The following is a 17043-nucleotide window of genomic DNA, read 5'->3' on the forward strand; positions in this document are numbered from 1 at the left end:
TCTTTTAAAAAGAATAACTTGAAGGTAAGGCTGTATTTTCTCACTTCACCACCCACTGATTCATTTTTGGCCTCCCAAGCTTAGCTCATGGGGAGGAAATCTGACAGAGTATTAGAGTCTTAATCTTCCTCATTTTGTCTGCTCTTTTCTGGGGTCCTGTCCACCTTTTTCCTGCACCAATTGCTTCCCTCTCTGTTCTCACTCTCAAAGATCTGTTGGTGGGGATAGGAATCTTCCCTGATTCAGAGACTCAGTTAAGTTGAAAGTACCAACAACTCTGTTGTTGGGGCTGTTAAAAATATTTTCCTTTTGACTTTTCTGATATCTCACCCAATCCATGCAGGATTATTTCAGAGCAGGGCCTTTACTTTGTAACCAGCACTTACATTTTGACATAGAGCACTGGGATTGTTAGGGTGCCTGAAACCATCTTGTCTTTATTCTTCTTTCAGAACTTCCCTGACACCAGCCCAGACTGGCCCTGCGCACAGTGGACCTCCAGTGACTGGTTAAATGGGCCTGTATTTACATCTGGGCTTTGTCCCTTAACTGACTGTGTGACTCTGGTGCTCAGTTCCCTGTTTGTAAGATGGGTCGTAATCTGGATAGGATTGGTATGAGGCTCAAATATGTAAGGCATTAGTACGGTGTCTGGCGTACAGTCACTTCCCTCCTCCCTCTGAATGTATGAATCAGTGTCCTTGAGATTTCCTACTCACTCACCCGTCCCTTCCCTGACAGCCTTCCACATTTGAACTCCCTTTGTCAAAAGGAGTTCTGCTCTAGTGAGAAACAGAGATCTTCAGAATTCATTACAAAGTACTTTTGTAATAAAATGAAGGGAGAAAAAGATGTTATAAAAAGGTAAGTAATACAAAAGTTAAAGTTACAAAGTTAAAAGGCAAAGTTTTCCCCTCCTTTTGTCTTTCACATTCTACTATTTTGTGTCTCTCTTTCAATGAAACCAGTAAGTGGTAGGAGAGTAAAGCTCCAAATTCCTGCTTTTGTCTGTATCTGTGGGTGCCTGGATATTTGAATGTCCACAGAGTAGAATGCACAAAGGCTGTCTAGTACCTTCTTGTCAATTTGTCTGCTACCTGACTCCTTACAGTGTGACGTACAGAGAAGATAGTTCTGATCCTTAAGGGCTTCGTGCTTATGAGTTGAGGGGCCGAGTGAAAGCCATTGTTTGGGGGCTTTTGGGATTGTAAATACATTTCCACTCTTAGTGTGGTGGTCTCCATGCTCTCTGTGGCTGGTTTAGGGCTTTGGGGGTGCAGTGTTTTTTCCCAAGTCTGGCTCTGGCCTCTGAGTTAATGACATGGACACTTTTACTAGGTAGGGAGGTGAGCTTGCATCGTTCTATGTTCGCCCCTGGGATAAAGCTCTGGGCTGGCTTCACATAGTCCCAGTTGCTTAGGAGGCGTGTGATAGTCTAGAAACCCGTTCAGTTGCAGCTCTTGCTCAGGGAACGTTTGTACCAAGAGTCAAGGTATTTTCTACACTGTAACAAGAACAGAGAGGTATTTTCCTTAATATGTAATTAACATTTAGGAGTGATGGTGAATTCAGGGAACTATATAAAAATGGAGAAGAATCAACCCTATGTAGAACAAACAGGAGAAAACCTCTCAGCTGCCCTGTGAGAATGGCGTGGGAGGAGAACTGACAGGAAAGATAAGTAGAATGGGCACAGGGATTGAGGCTGAGACTGTCAGTTGCTGGGCAAGGGCAGGACTGGTATGCAGTTGTGTACATTTGTGTGTGATGAAACCTGAGACTTCAGAGCTATAGAGAAAGCAAAGACGTCTGTGCCATACCTCAGTACGTGAATGTCTTCAGTTTGAATCATCAGTTAATTTAATCATCCTTAGTCACAGCTGACTTTTTGTGATGTGCCCTGAGCTGCAACGTAAGGAGCCTTCACCAATAAGAGCCAATATTCTTAGGAAGTGGCCAGGCTTCAGTGATTGAGCAGTTTCTTCTTGGCATCTAAGGTAGTGTCATTTTACATCAGAAACAATCCGAAGAGGTGGATTGTAGAGCAGTGCTCTTGTGTTTGCAGAGTAGCAGTCTCCTTTCTATTGCAGTCTCTTCATCTTGCCAAGAGAATTGGCGGTAACATCAACTTCTGTAGATTCCATCGATTTGCGAATAATGCATTCTGTAAGAAAAATTGCTTTAGGAATTCACTGTGACTCTAAATGGGAATTATGGGATACTCTCCTGAGTCCATGAGATTTTTTTTCCTTGACCAAGTTAGGAGCAAAATGCGTACTCACTGCTGCACGCTTAGAATACAGGCAAACACAAGTGCAGACAAACGTGTGGGATGGGGTGAAAGACTGAAAATTTTACATATGATTATTGCAAGTGGTTTTGAGCAAGTGGTAGAGGCATTGTTTATTCATCCATTCATTCCACAATTATTTGTTGGATGCTAAGTGCCAGGCACTGTTCCAGGTGCTAGGAAGGAATGAAACCTCCCATGAAGCAGACAGCCTGAAGTCAGGCTTCCCTCAGGTGGCCAGAGGGCCTAGAACAGGTCTGGCTCATCCTTTCTATGTTATGAGTTTTTCACTCCCTGTCTCCAGGAGGCAGTGCTGGCTTCACTTTTTGTTTATAATCATCAGGCATGAGTCATCCCCTCACTTGTAAGTATTACAGGATTGCATGGCCCAATCCAGTCTGATCTGTACAGCTGCCAGGGTCTTAGCCGGCAGCCCTTTTTACCTGTCTTCTAGCAGTCGTGATAGAACCGTGAGACCAACTGCATAAGATAGCTAACCGGGGAATGGAGAAGAGGGCATAGTACTTGTTTGCTGTCCATTTTTCTTTGGTACAAGATGTATTTAGGAGTGGACATCTTCTTTCTAGGTGCCAATGTATCAGGCAATACCTACCATTCGAAGCCCTGAATCCATTTTTTCAAAAGAAATGAATCTGCACCTATAAGCAAATAAGGTCAGCTATCTCTTAGAAGGAATACTGGTTCTAGAAATGGACTTGGCAGCTTTGGCCAATTGTTCTGTTGCACACACAAAATGGACCTTTGAGAAAAACCTGAAAACTTACTTTAGAATTTTAAGAAAATCCATCAAATACAATTCTTCCTGAAAATTTTCTAAAGCCTACTCATTTAATTGGTTTAGAATATTTAGGTGTTCTTTCTATAATGTTCCTTTAATAAGTTTGATTGTTTTATTTCTTCAAAAATGTGTAAGGTTTACAATTTTAAAATATCTTAAAAAACATTTTTACCTGTAATTCCGTACCTTATTATAACCTTTTATTTCTTGGGATTCTCTTCTAGTTTTTATCAAATTATTATATGTAAGCATAAGGTTGGCATTTAGGCAACTGTGTGTGCTACTCTAAATCTTCAAAGTTCTTACCCACTTTCTGAATACACCTCATGAAGTGATTCACATGCCAGCAGTGTGACTCAGTGCAGTGAAAAGGGGTTTGTTTTGAATAGCCAGAGTGTTAGTCTTCCAACCAGAGAACACTCCAGGCATTTTGAGGCACGAAGAAACAGGCATTTTGAGGCCAAATTTCTTCTTGGCCTAGTCTTGAATGGGAAGTAGGTAGATTTTTTAAATGTTTGCTCAAATTAAGAATGGTGAGATGCTAAAAGCACTTTTATTTATTTGTTTGTTTATTTATTAAGGTGTCATTGATATACAATCTTATGAAGGTTTCACCTGAGCAACACTGTGGTTACTACATTCACCCATATTATCAAGTCCCCCCCACACCCCATTGTAGTCACTGTCCATCAGCATAATAAGATTAAAAGCATTTTTAGCTTTATGGAGTCCACAGTGGCCAGCTGAATGGGTTAGGTGACCTACCTGAGACTAAAAATCACCTTACAAAGAATAAAAAGCTCTTGTTGGGAAAGAAGATGAGACCTTTGTACTTTCTTGGGAATGAGAGATCTCTCTTTTCTCTCTTACAAACACACAAACAGTATACAAGAAACAATAGAATAGGCTGGCATTCCCTAGTCTTTTCTTATTATCTAGAGAAGGAGGTCAAAAAGGAAAAGGTTCCAGATTTTGACTATAAAATTTTTTTCATAAAAAATACTGTTCATATAAGGCAAGGAATGAAAATAGAATGTTAGCCTGAAAGAAAAATAAACAATTGCTTATCTTTATATTTCAAATAAAGTAAATTTGCAACATCTGATAACTGTTCAGGACTTGAGCAAATTTGTGTTAAGTTCATTTATAACTGTGAAATATACTACAATTCTGTGGAGAATTGACTGTGAGTTTGCAGACCCCCAGGCATCGGGAGTTGGTGTGCCCACAGTGGTGACAGAGCGGTGAGTCTCCAGGTCAGCCTTGAGGCCTGGAGTGCCAGGCAGAGCAGACAGTGTTAGAGCTACAGAGGAGCAGCCTGTGCAGTGGGTAGAAACATGTGCCTTCCAGTGCTTCAGGACCCTAGGAAGGAAGAACCCAGAGCAGAAACGTCTGGCTAGGAAAGGACCTCTAGCAGGTTTGTTTCTAAACCAAAGATCATTCCTGAAACTCACTTTAGGAGCTTGGGTATATTATCATTGGGTTCAGTTATATTTAACAGGTCATCAGAAAAACAGGGGCTTGCATAAGCAAGATAGAAGTTAATTTTTTTCCTCACATAAAAGAAGGCTGAAGCAAGGCAGTTGAGCTGGTGTGGCAGCTCTGTGGTCATCAGGGACCAAGCTCCCTGTTCCCTTTTGCTTCATCAGGCTTAGTACTGGCCCCCCACCCCCACCCCAGGCGGGGCTGCAGAATGAGGACTTCTGCTGTGGCTGTCACACCTGGGGGCAGACTTCCTGGTAGAATCGAGACCCCTTCCCAGGGGCTTTCCTGGTGGCTCCACCTACTTCTAGGCTGTCTCTGTCTGTAGAGGACATTGCCTTCCCAATAATCCAGAGGCTGAATCTTGGATAGGCATATCCAAGGCAGGCCTGTGTGTCTGCCATACCAAGTGATCATGAAAATGAAGGTATTACAAAGACTTTGAGACACCTGCAAACTCTTAAGAGTAGGACAGTACTAATGTGTGGCAAACCTGGCTTCTAGGTTGATGCTTGATTGATTGATTCACCAACATCGAGGATTTACACTGGAGTGACAGTAGTGAACAAGGTAGACACGGACCCTTCCCTCAAAGAGTTTACAGGCTAATGGGGGAAATGGGCTTTAAATAAATAAATTGTGACTGTATAGAACAATAGAAAAGGAGAAGTAGAGAGCACTTGGGATTGTGTAATAGGAAAGACTCCCTGCGGGTATGACCTACACAGGGAGATTGAAAGGATGCTTGGGAGTTGGCTGGGTGAGAAAGGTGGGGGTGGGGTGGGGTGAGAGACAGTGCAGGAAGGGGAGAATGATCCAGGCTGATGCCGTCCCTCTCTGGTGATCTCCATAGCCATGCTTTCTTTTATTATTTGTCTTATTTCTTCATGAGAGGGTATCAGTGGGAATTTCCAAGCAACAAAGGAAGCCAGGGGCTGAGTATTCTTTTTACCTGAAATGGCGAGAGGGACTAGCATCCTTTCTACTTCTGTGTTTTTCACTCTCTCCAGATGAGTGTCCGCCTGCATAGGCTGCACCGGGCAGTGTTGGTAGCCGAGGAAGGAGGTGGGCAAATGCAGGGGCACAACTGAAGCCCAATTGCCCCATCCCAGGTCTGGATATTAGTCTCACTGTGGGACTTTGGGGAGGCAAGGATTGGTTCTGACCCTGAAGTGCTGTCATGACCCCCTTCCCCTTCCAGGAAGTGGACATTGTCGTAGCACCGTGCCACAGCCTCCGGCCCACAGTGGATGTTCTGGGTGACTTGGTGAACGATTGCTTACCTGTGATGACCTATGCACTCCGCAAAGATGAACTCTCTGAGAGGGATGAGCAGGAGCTTCAGGAAATCCGCAAGTGTTTCCCCTTCCCCGTGTTCTTTTTCAAAGTGCCAGAGCTGGACTCGGAGATAATCAACTCCTCCAGCAGAAGAGTGGAGAATGAGAGATCGCCACTTCATCGCCAGCTGACCGACCTGGGCTATCTGAGCAGCAGTCACTGTAACTGTGGGGCCACTGGCCAGGACGCCAAAGCCCAGAGCATGTTGGTGGAGCAGAGTGAGAAGCTGAGACACCTGAGCACATTTTCTCACCAGCTGCTGCAGACACGCCTGGTGGATGCAGCCAAGGCCCTGAACCTCGTGCACTGTCGCTGCCTGGACATCTTCATCAACCAGGCCTTTGACATGCAGCGGGACTTGCAGATTACTCCCAAACGTCTGGAATATACGAGAAAGAAGGAGAACGAGCTGTATGAGTCATTGATGAATATTGCCAACCGAAAGCAGGAGGAAATGAAGGACATGATTGTCGAGACCCTTAACACCATGAAGGAGGAACTTCTGGATGACGCTGCCAACATGAAGTTTAAGGGTAGGTCCCCGAGAGCTTGGTGTGGGTGCCAGGGCTGTGGGACCTTCTGACCCTTTTCCAGCTGGAAAGGAGGACATTAATTCTGAAGGCCAAGGAGCCTGAGGATGATCTCATCTACCCCACTGTCAGGAACCCACCTTAAGTCGTTTGGCTGGTGCGGCCTCTCTTGTTCTCAGAGACCTTCCTGAAAGATGCCACTGTCATTCCTTGCCAGGACTGTTATCCCAACTTGCGATAAATACATCCTAATACCACTCTTTAATCTCCAGTTTATATATGTGTCCTCGTGACCTTGATGGAGCTGAAGGACAGCTGCTTGGAGAACGCTACCAAGCAGTGCTTGAACCTCGGCCCCTTGGTGCAGCCCATGCTGCGTTATTGGTTCTTTAGTTTGTGTCATGGTCTCGTTTTCTCTTCAGCAGGCTCCTGAAACTCGAGAGGATTTTTCCGAAAGTAGTGTTTTTAGCTTTCCTGGTGGTCCCGTTCTTCTTGAAAGGCTATGAACAAAATTGGGCCAAAGTGGTTAGTCAGGTCATTTGGGTCTGAGATTTAGGTGCTGCCGGCTTTGTATACTCGCAGCTGCATAAACATGCCTGCAGAAGCTACTACCTGTTAATTAAAGTGGCATAGTTTGCAAGTGACCCTTTAGGTTCTCAGTCATGGCTGTATATGTCCAAACCACCTTGGGGGCTTTTTGAACATGCAGATGGTCAAGACCACTAAAGACGACTCCAGACCTATTATTAATCAGAATGTCTGACATGGGACCTGGCATCTGTTTTATTAAAAACAACCTCTTTATTAAAAAGAAGTTCCCCTTCAATAGGTGGATTCTGTTTATTGCCATTTCTAGATGAAGGAACTAAGGCTTAGACAGGTGAAGTAATTTACTCACACAGCTACTATATTGTAGAGGCAGAATTTGAACCTAGACGATCTGATTCTGGACCCCATGCCTTCATTTCCACACTTTCTTGCTTCTCAGTCTGTTCCCGTCCCTGCTGCCGCCCCCGTCTTCCTGGTGACCAGCTCCAGAACCGCCGCGTGCTTTAATGTTCTCTTTCCCTGTCCTCACATCCAGTGCGCTGCCAAGTCCTGATGAGTCTTAATTCCCATTTCACATGTACTTTTGCTTTTCTGTTCCCTCGTTAGCCTAACTGAACTACGGTCACCGAACTGATCTCCCTGCCGTCTCCTCTCTTCAGTTCGCCTGCATTGACCCCCTGCTGCCACAGACTGAGCGGACTCCCGAGCCTCCTGTTGGAGGTCTTCCAAAGCCTGGCCCTCGCCGACTTCCCCAGTCTTACTTCCCCCTGTGCACCTTCCTTTGATTTCTGTTTCCGCTGGTCTCAAGTGCTTGCTGCCCTGTATATGCTTCCTTTACTTTTATCTGCTCAAGCCCTGCCCTAAGCCCAAAATGCCTTTAATTTGTGAATTTCCAAATCATACCTACCCTTCCAGGCCTCTTCCAAACAACATTTCCCATGAAGTTGTCTTTAGTTTTTGTAGCTAATAGTGATTGCATTCATCTGAGTTCCCATGACATTTCATCTGTAACTGAAATTTCTAGCATATTTCACTTTGTCTTTTATTATAGTTATTTAAGTTCTAACCACTTTGTAAAACCCTGGAGATTAAAGGAGAACAGGATCTGGGTCCATTCATCATCCAGTGCTTTGCAGCAAATAACACAGAAACTATATCTTTGGAGAATGAATGAGTGTGAATGATGGTGTATGGCTGTGTCACACTTACAGACACAAACAAAATAGAGTCAACTTCAGCAAGCATTTGATGCCTGATTTCTTTATTTTATTTTATTTTTTTAAAAATTTGTATTAAGGTATTATTGATACTCTTATGAAGGTTTCACATGAAAAAACAATGTGCTTACTACATTTACCCATATCATCAAGTCCGCACCCATACCCCAATGCAGTCACTGTCCCATCAGTGCAGCAAGATGCCACAGTGGATGCCTGATTTCTTATAGGTCTTTCTAAACATGAACAAAACAATACCTCTTTGGTGAATCCACACCATAGGGAGGAGTTGCTGAAAAATGCTCTTTTGACTGGAAATCCTAGGAAGTCTCTGAATTTAATTTAAGACGCTGGAGCCTCAGTGCCAGCATCATAATGCCCATGATAAAGGGTGGTCCGGGCAGGGAAGCTGAGCAGGTAATGAAATATTTGACTGTCGTGTGCCAGGTATGCCACTCTTGGTGCCTGGGGATGCAGTGGTGGGGGAGTAACTGGGAACAAGGAGATCAGATGTCTGGCTCCATTAACTACATTGTGCATTTGTAGATCTACTTACCTAGGTAGCGGAGTTCACCAGCCAACAGTATGTTCTGTAGCCATCTGCATGGTAGCTCTTTGGCTTAAATTAGGTAATGCCTTTATTCATTGTGCTGTCCCCTCCCCTCATAGCCAGCTAACTTATTTCTCTGTCTCCATAGATGTCATTGTCCCTGAGAATGGAGAACCAGTGGGCACCAGAGAAATCAAATGCTGCATCCGACAGATCCAAGAACTCATCATCTCCCGGCTTAATCAGGCGGTGGCTAACAAGCTGATCAGCTCAGTGGATTACCTACGGGAGAGCTTCGTCGGCACCCTGGAACGGTGCCTGCAGAGCCTGGAGAAGTCTCAAGATGTCTCAGTTCACATCACCAGTAATTATCTCAAGCAGGTACTCAAAGAGTGGGTAAGACACCATGGCACAGATGACACACAACATGGAAGCTGCACACAAGCCCAGCTACAAGTTAGCCAAGAAGTTCCCCTTCAGCTTTTGCCAATCTAGTCTGAACTTGATTTTGATTTTCTGTCACATTTACTGTGGCATGTCTGTGGGCGGTGCTTGTGAGCTGTACAATTGCAGTTAAGTCGACGAACAAGACAATGACAGTGAAGGAAAGGGGCCCAAATAGTCACAAAACAGATGATCAGCCAGCCTTGACTTGGCACACACATTGAGGGATAAATGTGGCAACCTCGAAACTGGACTGTGTTTTTGAAGTAAACATCAATTATTGCAATTTTTAACCAGCCACTCTACTCAGGGCATATTGATTCTCTTCTGTGTGTTCTCTTTCAGATCTTAAACGCTGCCTATCATGTTGAAGTCACCTTTCACTCAGGGTCCTCGGTTACAAGGATGTTGTGGGAGCAAATCAAACAGGTAGGTGTTGCTCAGAGAAATAGGTCTCAGCCCCTACTTGGCTCCCGTGGGTCTCAGTCACTCCATTAGAAACTGATGTCTGGGATCCTCTGTTTGTGTAGGGCACCCATGTGTCCTGGTTTGCCTGCCAGGAGAATGCTGGTTTATATTTCTCCCAAAAAAATGAACAGTGTCCCCTCTAACTCTTAGGAGTAGCATGTATAAATGTTATTTTATGCAGCCATAAGACTCTACTGCACTAACCTCTTCATATTTCTTTTTCCCAACTTAAACGTTTTCTTAGAACCAAGCTTTGTTGTGGTCGCCATGAGTACGGTTTCTTTTCTGGAATCTGATCTGGCTCTTACTATTCACTGACTTCAGAAAGGGGTTTATCAGGCACCCCCTGGGACTGAATGTAACGGACTGAGGGTCGATGAGCACATAGACTAGGCCTCGCAGGCTTTGATGCTTCCCTTAGGGCTGAGCCCTGGTTCTGAGGTCAGTGGACTGGAGAGAAGTCTTAGGCTTCATGCAGCTCCTGCCCGAACGGCCTGCTCCGAGTGCGCGGGCGACCCGGAGAGGGAAGGGCATTGGTCCCTCTTGGTGGTGGTTTCCCCCGTCCCTCGAGTTCTCACTGTCCTCGCCCGGCAGATCATCCTGCGCGTCACGTGGGTGAGTCCACCTGCCGTCACACTGGACTGGAAGAGGAAGGTGGCCCAGGAAGCCATTGAGAGCCTCAGCGCCTCCAAGTTGGCCAAGAGCATTTGCAGCCAATTCCGGACGCGGCTCAACTGTTCTCATGAGGCTTTTGCAGCCTCCTTGCGGCAGGTGGGTTTGTAGGAAGGGAGATACAAGCGGGGTCGGGTGGAGAAGAACCTCATCCATTGGGGAATATTTTGCCCGCTGGTTTCCATATAATTTAAAAAAAATCGTCACTCTGTTTTCTTTCTATTCTGTTAAATAATACTATTACATTACAGGAAGTTTCATCAATGAATTTTTCATGTTATATGTATTTTCAACTCTAGGGAGGATGGAGGGATCTTAGTCACTCCATTAGAAACTGATGTCTGGGATCTTCTGTTGGGCAGGGCACCCATTTGTCCTGGCCAGTGGATTGGAGAGGAGTCTTAGGCTTCATGCAGTTAGTTAATGCCTGGAGTTAATTTCCCCCCATTTTACTGCACGAGGAATAAAAATCAAGGGGTGGGGATTTTGTATAAGTTATAGTATTTTAGGAATAACTTTGCAACTTGTATACTGGTTTGCAGTTCTGTGACATCTTATCCTTTTGGGGGTGGGGGGTATATGTGTGTGTAGAGGGGAGGGTGGGTAGAAATCATTATACATCCAGGAGGAAAATTGCTATTTACTGAGAGCTCACTGTCTATGTTACAAAAACAGTTATCTCTCTAGTTAGATATGATTATTCCTACATGGTAAGTGGTGAAGCCACAGCCAGGGAGTTGATTAAGTCATACATCTTTTCTCTGTTTCCCTCCCAGCTGGAAGCTGGCCACTCAGGCCGGCTGGAGAAAACGGAAGACTTGTGGTTGAGGGTTCGGAAAGATCACGCTCCCCGCCTGGCCCGCCTTTCTCTGGAAAGCCGTTCTTTGCAGGACGTCCTGCTGCATCGTGAGTCCTTGTTTTTCCCTAATTGGAGGAGGGTCTGAATACCTGACATTCTTATGTCCAACCTTGGAGAATCCCAGCGTCTAAGGTTGCTTCCTTGCGAAGCTGCGTATGTTTTTGAACTCCTAAATTTGTTGCTACTGTATTTATGCATAGTTCAAATTACATGACCCAACCAGTTAGGTTACTTTCTGTGGGTTTGAATAGCATCAGAATTTCTTCCCCTGGCATAATTATAACTTCCTGCTTTGAGGCATGTCCATGTGTTGAACCTTAGGGAAGGTTGCCCAGCAAGTCTCATCCCCCTGCCTTATCACTGTCTCTATACCTTGTAGATAAACCTAAACTGGGACAGGAACTGGGCCGGGGCCAGTATGGTGTGGTGTACCTGTGTGACAACTGGGGGGGACACTTCCCCTGTGCCCTCAAGTCAGTTGTCCCCCCAGATGAGAAGCACTGGAATGACCTGGCTTTGGAGTTTCACTACATGAGGTAGGTTCTGCCTCATCTGTCTCTGTGGGAAATGATCAGAGTAGAAGCCAGAAATCTGGTAACTTTTGTATCAAGAGCTGCAGAATGCCACCTCAGTCCATTCCCACCTCTCAAAAGGTTGTAGACCGTTATTTCTGTGTCTGGCCCAGATATATGCTCCCTTCAAGGCCTGTACTGTGCTTGTCAGCCCGCCCCCACCACTCTGATGGCTCGGGCTCATCCTTCCATTTGACTTTCTTCCTTAGTCCTTGAGACCTGTCGATGTTTACATTCCATCATTCCTTGTCCCTGTTGGTGAGGCCATGCTTTTCACCCCCGCTCTGTCCTGAGGGCCGTTACCTCTGGACCTGGGCTTAGTGGGCCTCAAGGTTAGTCCTCCCCCATGGTGGCACGCTATGCCGGACTTAGAGCCCAGGCCTTTCTCCTGCCCACCAGGTCTCTGCCAAAGCATGAGCGGCTGGTGGATCTCCACGGTTCAGTCATCGACTACAACTACGGGGGCGGCTCCAGCATTGCCGTGCTGCTCATTATGGAGCGGTTGCACCGGGACCTCTACTCGGGGCTGAAGGTGAGGCGGGGCAAGGAGAGAGCGCGGTCCGGCTGGCAGCCCGATCCCAGGTTCCTCTCGCTTGAGCCTTTCCTCCCCTCAGGGTTATTCAGAGCTTCTAGCTTTTGCAAGACATTGCTGGCTTAATCAAGCTTCATTACCCGTATTTCCACAAAGCCTTTCTCAGAATTCATTTTTTGGAGCACTGCTCCAAAATTCATATCTGGAGCACTGCTGTTCACCACACTTCTTGTGGTGGTGGTAAGATGTAGGCTACTCAGAAAGTGGAAAAGCCTCTGGTAACTCTGCTATTCTTCCTCTTTTTCACTCTCAGTGGACAAAGCCAATTTTTGTTGTTTAGTGAACAAATATGTATTAGCGACTACTTAGTCCAAAGCCCCGTATTTGGCACCTGAGGGGTATCAGAGGTGAGTGTCCCAGGGGCTTAGAAGGGAATTGTAGTCAATGAGTAGTTCATGCCGATGTGGCATTTGAGTTTTGCAAGAACACCTTGGTAAAATGCAGGCAGTTGGAGAAAGAAGCCGTACCAGGGGAAGGACCAGCGTAAGGCCCAGAGCATTTGGAGGACACCAGCTGTGCTGGAACAGCGGGTTTGTTTTGGGAACAGTGGGGACATATGTGCAAAGAAATGTTGGAACAAATTACAGAAGACCAAAGTCAGGAATGTCTACAGAATTCTAGCTCTGTTAGACAATGAGGAGCTACTGGGAGACTCTGAGTGAAGATGAAATACCCTCAGTTGGAAGTTGACTTTCCTTCATCTAAAACAACCAGCCGAAGGGAAGTAGAGAGGTTTCTTGTCTGTTCCATACACTGGGGCTGAGTATCCCTTTTCACAGATGCACCTTGTACCAGATTACATGGAAGCTTCCAGAAGTAAGGCAGAGGAATCCTTGGAAGTATTCTCAGGAGCCATGAGAAATCAGTATGACTTTTCAAGGGGCTCCTCTTTCTTGCAGAGGAATTAAGCTCAGCACTGTCGGATGGTTCTCCAGAATTAAGAGACCCTAAAGTGGAGGCTTAGTAGACATAGGATGAGTGACTTTTGAATCCATAGGATCAGACCTTGGCTAACCAGGCCTGCAAAGCAACAGAAGTAAATCTGCCTGAGAGACCTAGAAATACTTTGAGCCTCAAGGCAGCTCCAGAATCTGTCAGGGTAGAAATGAGTGCAGACCTTCGGCCACTGGGTTGCCCCTCTCCTAGTTGCATCTGGGGACTGTCTAGCTGGCCCAGATGCAACTTCCAAGGGATTGTATCTGACCTTACCAGTCCTTGTTTTTTTCCTCCCAATTGCTCTCCTCTTCCCTTTTTTTAATCTGCTTTTTTCTTGTCCTGTGTACCCTAGTGTAGTCGGTCTTTGAGTGCCCGCCGGAGGAACCCCTAGTTGGTGTGAGCAGGCTGGATTGAGTTGTCTTGTTCGTAACAAGTAAGCCCTTTTGTCTCCCCAGGCTGGGCTGATGCTGGAAACACGTTTGCAGGTAGCCCTGGATGTGGTGGAAGGAATCCGCTTCCTGCACAGCCAGGGCCTTGTGCACCGTGACATCAAACTGAAAAATGTGCTGGTACGTAAGAGCTGTTTCCCCCAGATAGCACCCCACCTCTGTGGGTTATGTGACCTTTGGAGGGTACATGTTAAGTGTACGTTGGTCACAGGGAAAGACTGGAGGGAAAGTAGTAGAGTTAACAGAGTGGACTGATATTATCTTAGACTGAAAGCTTAGGAAGGAGTTGCATCATAGACCGAGCTTGTATCACTCAAGGTTGTTTCTCCCAACACTGTTGAAAAAATTTTAACTTACAGAAAAGTTAAAAGCCTGGTACAATGAAGACCCATATACTGTTCACCCAGGTTCATATTCTTTTTTTCTCCTAGTGCAGTCTCTCTTCCTCTCTCTCTCTATACACAGCCCCCACCCCTCCACACACACCTTTTTGCTGAACTACGTGACAGTAAATTGTTGACAACACTCCATTCCTAAATACTTCAGCTTTATCACCTAAGAGAAAGGACATGCTTTGATGTAATAAAAATACCATTATCGCACCCAAGAAATTGAACATTGCTCTAAGACTATTACATATACAGTCTATACTAACATTTTCCAGTTGTCCCAAATGTGTCCGGTTATCCCAAATATTGTCCATCTGTTTTTTGATCCAGGCTCCAGTCCAAGGATCATACAGTACATTTTGTTGTCATGTTTCTTTAGCTTCCTTTAATCTAGAATAGTCCTTGTGCCTTTTTTTTTTTGCATTTGTGACATTGATACAAGGACTGCAGGTCTTATTATTGCTTAGGGTTGATCAGAGATACTGGATGAGGGCTGAGATGGGTAAATCCACCATAAAAGGCAAGATAGTAATGAACCCACTAGTCCTTTTATCTAAATTATAAAGCATCTTTTTTTTACATACTCCTCTTGAAAATATATCCCATTATCACTGAGATGTCTCTGGCAATGCTTAAATGATGCATAAAGATGACAGCAGCTTTGGGGAAGGATCCTCCCAAAATTATAGGCTGACACCTAAGAGGCTTATCAATAGCCAAATGAGACATAGGTTTATTCCCTTGGACCTTTAGGAAAGGAAATTACAAGGAATTCAAGTAAGTCTCCTTGGCTGACCAGAGGACCGCAGCCTTCTTACTAGCAACTTCACTTCACTTACTCGGCATCCCAAGGTTGTGGAGCTCCTGACATGGGCCAGACCCTGTGCTAAATGCTAGGGATGCAGAGATGAAAATAATAGTCCCTGGCATCACAATGCTTATGGTCTGGGAGAAGATAGGGAAGGGACTGCATCGGGAGACAGGAAGGCCACAGGCAGGTTTGAGTGAAAATTGCTTGGAGGTGGGCACCCACTTCTGCGCTTGAGTGTGCAGCTAAGGGCTGTGTGCAGCACCAGACACAGGGTGACTCTCGCCCTGCTTTGTTGGCAGTTGGACAAGCAGAACCGTGCCAAGATCACTGACTTGGGATTTTGCAAGCCGGAGGCCATGATGTCAGGCAGCATCGTGGGCACGCCAATCCATATGGCCCCTGAGCTTTTCACAGGTGAGCTGGAGGTCAGAGAGTGGGCTCGGGCACGGCTCTATACTTTAAACCCAAGTGCTACCCCTTGGGCTAAGGAGCATCCTTCGTACTGGCAGATCTGGCACAGGCAAGGAATAAGCCAGAATGAGTCTCCAAAGACAAGTAGTGGGAAATGAGGTGAAGGGGTGAGAAAGAAAAGTGCAGAGGGGAGACCCCTGCTATTCCACTGGACATCTCTCTGGGCTAGAAGTGCCATAATGGCCATAATCAACCAATACGTTAATCGATTGAATTACTCCTGTATGTTAGGAGTGGTCCCCTGTCATCAGAGAACTTGCAGATGACAAAGATAGGTTAAGAAGGTAAAACAACTAGAAAGCAATATCAGACAAGATGTGAGTAAGCACTCTATAATGTAATGTTGGTGTTAAGAGAGGGATAAATAAGATTGAAGTGTGTGACAGTTTTGTGGTAAAGGGGTGATTTGGGGTAGAACTGAGCCCGATTGGAAAAATCAGTAAGTGGGGAGGGAACTCATATTCACTACATACATTCTTTTTTATTTTTTAATTTTATTTATTTATTTATTTTGGTATCATTAATTTAATTACGTGAGTGACATTATGTTTACTAGACTCCCTCCATCATCAGGTCCCCACCACATACCCCATTACAGTCACTGTCCATCACCGTAGTAAGATGCTATAGAATCACTACTTGTCTTCTCTGTGTTGTACTGCCTTCCCCGGGTCCCCCCCACCTACATTATGTGTGCCAATTGTAATGCCCCTTTTCCCCCCTTGTCCCTCTCTTCCCACCCATCCTCCCCAGTCCCTTTCCCTTTGGTAATTGTTAGTCCATTCGTGATTCTGCTGCTGTTTTGTTCCTTCAGTTTTTTCTTTGTTCTTATACTCCACAGATGAGTGAAATCATTTGATACTTGTCTTTTTCCACCTGGCTTATTTCACTGAGCATAATACCCTATAGCTCCATCCGTGTTGTTGCAAATGGTAGGATTTGTTTTCTTTCTTATGGCTGAATATTATTCCATTCTGTATATGTACCACATCTTCTTTATCCATTCATCTACTGATAGACACTTAGGTTGCTTAGGTTCTTGGCTGTTGTAAATAGTGCTGCGATAAACATAGGGGTGCATCTGTCTTTTTCAAATTGGGCTGCTGCATTCTTAGGGTAAATTCCTAGGAGTGGAATTCCTGGGTCAAATGGTATTTCTGTTTTTAGTTTTTTGAGGAACCTCCATACTGCTTTCAATGGTTGAACTAATTTACATTCCCACCAGCAGTGTAGGAGGGTTCCCCTTTCTCCACATCCTCACCAACATTTGTCGTTCTTTGTCTTTTGGATGGTGGCCATTCTTACTGGTGTGAGGTGATATCTCATTGTATTGTGGTTTAAATTGCATTTCTCTGATGATTAGCGATGTGGAACATCTTTTCATGTGCCTGTTGGCCATCTGAATTTCCTCTTTGGAGAAGTGTCTGTTCAGATCCTCTGCCCATTTTTTTAATTGTATTATTTGCTTTTTGTTTGTTGAGGTGCGTGAGCTCTTTATATATTTTGGATGTCAGCCCTTTATCGGATATGTCATTTATGAATATATTCTCCCATACTGTAGGATGTCTTTTCTATTGATGATATCTTTTGCTGTACAGAAGCTTTTCATCTTGGTATAGTCCCAC

The 17043-nt window shown here is 45.1% G+C and overlaps 1 protein-coding gene across 4 annotated transcripts in view; it reads left to right on the forward strand.

Moving 5' to 3' along the window:
• LOC108399080 (retinoblastoma-binding protein 5) overlaps nt 1-17043 on the forward strand; it is a 93170-nt gene that overhangs the window by 20499 nt on the left and 55628 nt on the right. For all 4 annotated transcript variants that reach the window (XR_012122927.1, XM_017663635.3, XM_073217069.1 and 1 more), the window contains exons 3-11: nt 5773-6442; nt 8904-9136; nt 9545-9628; nt 10262-10438; nt 11116-11245; nt 11578-11734; nt 12170-12302; nt 13754-13867; nt 15247-15361. Coding sequence is in view for 3 of the 4 variants with exons in the window: in XM_017663635.3 (XP_017519124.2) it covers nt 5773-6442; nt 8904-9136; nt 9545-9628; nt 10262-10438; nt 11116-11245; nt 11578-11734; nt 12170-12302; nt 13754-13867; nt 15247-15361 (1813 nt within the window). In the remaining variant the exon portion in view is untranslated. The remainder of the gene's footprint in view (nt 1-5772; nt 6443-8903; nt 9137-9544; nt 9629-10261; nt 10439-11115; nt 11246-11577; nt 11735-12169; nt 12303-13753; nt 13868-15246; nt 15362-17043) is intronic.

This window comes from Manis javanica, chromosome 11 (genome assembly GCF_040802235.1).
Source record: "Manis javanica isolate MJ-LG chromosome 11, MJ_LKY, whole genome shotgun sequence".
Lineage (NCBI taxonomy): Eukaryota > Metazoa > Chordata > Mammalia > Pholidota > Manidae > Manis > Manis javanica.